This window comes from Eucalyptus grandis, chromosome 10 (genome assembly GCF_016545825.1).
Source record: "Eucalyptus grandis isolate ANBG69807.140 chromosome 10, ASM1654582v1, whole genome shotgun sequence".
Classification (NCBI taxonomy): domain Eukaryota; kingdom Viridiplantae; phylum Streptophyta; class Magnoliopsida; order Myrtales; family Myrtaceae; genus Eucalyptus; species Eucalyptus grandis.
Genome location: NC_052621.1, coordinates 34,429,008 through 34,431,022, shown reverse-complemented (window position 1 = coordinate 34,431,022; position 2,015 = coordinate 34,429,008). Strand labels below are relative to the sequence as shown.

General features: G+C 40.2%; 1 protein-coding gene across 1 annotated transcript; it reads left to right on the top strand.

The window, feature by feature from the left end:
* LOC104424128 (transcription factor WER) lies at positions 1 to 1,695 on the top strand. Its single transcript, XM_010036505.3, has 3 exons — positions 1 to 133; positions 385 to 514; positions 1,047 to 1,695. Exons 1-3 carry the CDS (start codon positions 1 to 3, stop codon positions 1,693 to 1,695), a joined length of 912 nt encoding a protein of 303 aa, XP_010034807.3.
* Positions 1,696 to 2,015: the final 320 nt, after the last annotated feature.

Below are 2,015 nucleotides of genomic sequence, written 5' to 3'. Positions count from 1 at the left end.
ATGGTGAGGAGACCATATTGTGAAAAGCAAGGGATGAATAAAGGAGCTTGGTCTGCTGAAGAAGATAAAATCCTCATCAACTATGTCAAGATTCACGGTGAAGGCAAGTGGGGACGTGCTGCTCAGAATGCTGGTACTATATCCTTATAATTTTTTATCCCTTTTTTTATTTTTTTTTATTTTTATGTTTTCACTTCTTTAGTTCGATGGAATAAAGAGTTTATTTGAGAGTGCTTAGGTGGTAGGAACTCAAATTTATATCGATGTGTCTTCTTTTTGTTTTTTTGGGTTTCTTCCTTCCTTCAAAATACGATTTTATTAGAGAAAGTTCATTTATTTCGCAAATCTTTTTAAGATTTTGAATCTTGGGATGTTGCTTGGAAGGTTTGAAGAGATGTGCCAGGAGTTGCAGGCTTAGATGGTTGAACTACTTGAGGCCCGGCATCCAACGAGGCAACATCACTGAGGACGAAGAAGATCTCATCATACGGCTCCACCGCCTTCTTGGCAACCGGTCTGTAAACCTCGTAATCCTAAAGTATACTCACTCTGCTGTTAATTATTTGATGTGGTGGACAAAATGAATCATAACATTGGACATATCGATGTTCATTATGTGGATAATATGGTGTGAGATGCAGCGCAATGGCCAATCTCTGGAGGTTCTTGTGAACAAATTGAGTTGTTCATCCACGCTTAGAGATCCAGATTAAGCTGCTTCGCGCAATGCTTCATTTGCTGACTCCACGAAGTTCGCATAGTGTAGTGCCCCGCTTTCCGCTGCACTCGGTGGTTCTAAATGTCTTCTCGCTCAAAGAGTTGTACGATATGTGTCATTAGAAGTTACTTTCACGGTTTCGTAATTCATGTGGTCCACTCGAATTAAACCAATAAGTGGCTGGGGGAGAACTGTTCCTCATTCATTATTGCCCTGGTCACTGTCAAGAAGTTTCAACTATCTTCTGAACTCTTCCTCCATGACAAATATAATCAGAAGATATTGTCGCGACTATTTTGTTTACAACGTAATTTTCATGCACATGCAGGTGGGCCTTGATTGCAGGGAGGCTTCCAGGACGAACGGACAATGAAATAAAGAATTACTGGAACACCACCCTGGCCAAGAAGTGCGGATCTTTCTCGCCACAGTCTTGTGTGAGAAAAGTGAACCATGAAGAGGAAACTGCGCAATGCCGGAATCATGGGTCCATGAATAATTTCGATCTGGTTAATGTAGACCAGCCATCAGTGGCCGGCATGTCCGGAATTCCTGTTCTACCCCAAGAAGAAAAGCACTGTTTTGTGGACAAAGGCATAGGCTTGATGAATAACAGCTGCAGCATCGACAATCAGGGCTTCTTCTCTTCGCTTTTGGTCGGAGATGATGGTGATGAGAATCATCCGAGCTTTTTGATGAACATTGACAACGATAATGATTTCATAATGGGACTTCCGGACATGGATTCACTGTTATTTCCTGGTAATAGAACAATGCATGAAGATAATAATTATGACATATTTGGAGGTTATGACAAGAATAATGTCATGTCTTCGTCTCCTTATGATACCACTTCTGATGATCAAGTAGTCAGGGTTGAAACTGAGGTGATGCATGATCAGCAACCGTCGCTACATGTGGAGCTGAAGAAGCTGGCTATGTTTCTTGATTTGGAAGATGAATGGAAGGAACCCTGACTTGACAAGAATTAGTAAAGAGGAGTAGTAGCAATAAAGATTGACCGACATATATTTGGGTTACCTAATTTTTACAATGTAAGCATTTGATCAAACGGTTGTCCTGTTGTTGTCTCTCTTCTAATAAAACAGCGAAATTTGTATTTTGGTTTGGTTCCATGAAGGCATTCGTTATACCCTTTAATGGATAAATAGAGGGTAATGATACCTCAATTGTCCTTGAACTTTTACTATATTTGATTTGGCGACCAAACAAAATTTTCCTCTTGACTGGTAAAAAATGAGAGCGTACACTTAGAATAAAAGGGAAAGAATGGAAG

Coding starts and splice junctions, on each gene's coding strand:
- LOC104424128 (XM_010036505.3), top strand. CDS start 1: ATGGTGAGGAGACCATATTGTGAAAAGCAAGGGATGAATAAAGGAGCT. Junction 134..384: donor ACGTGCTGCTCAGAATGCTG/GTACTATATCCT, acceptor GTTGCTTGGAAG/GTTTGAAGAGATGTGCCAGG. Junction 515..1,046: donor CACCGCCTTCTTGGCAACCG/GTCTGTAAACCT, acceptor ATGCACATGCAG/GTGGGCCTTGATTGCAGGGA.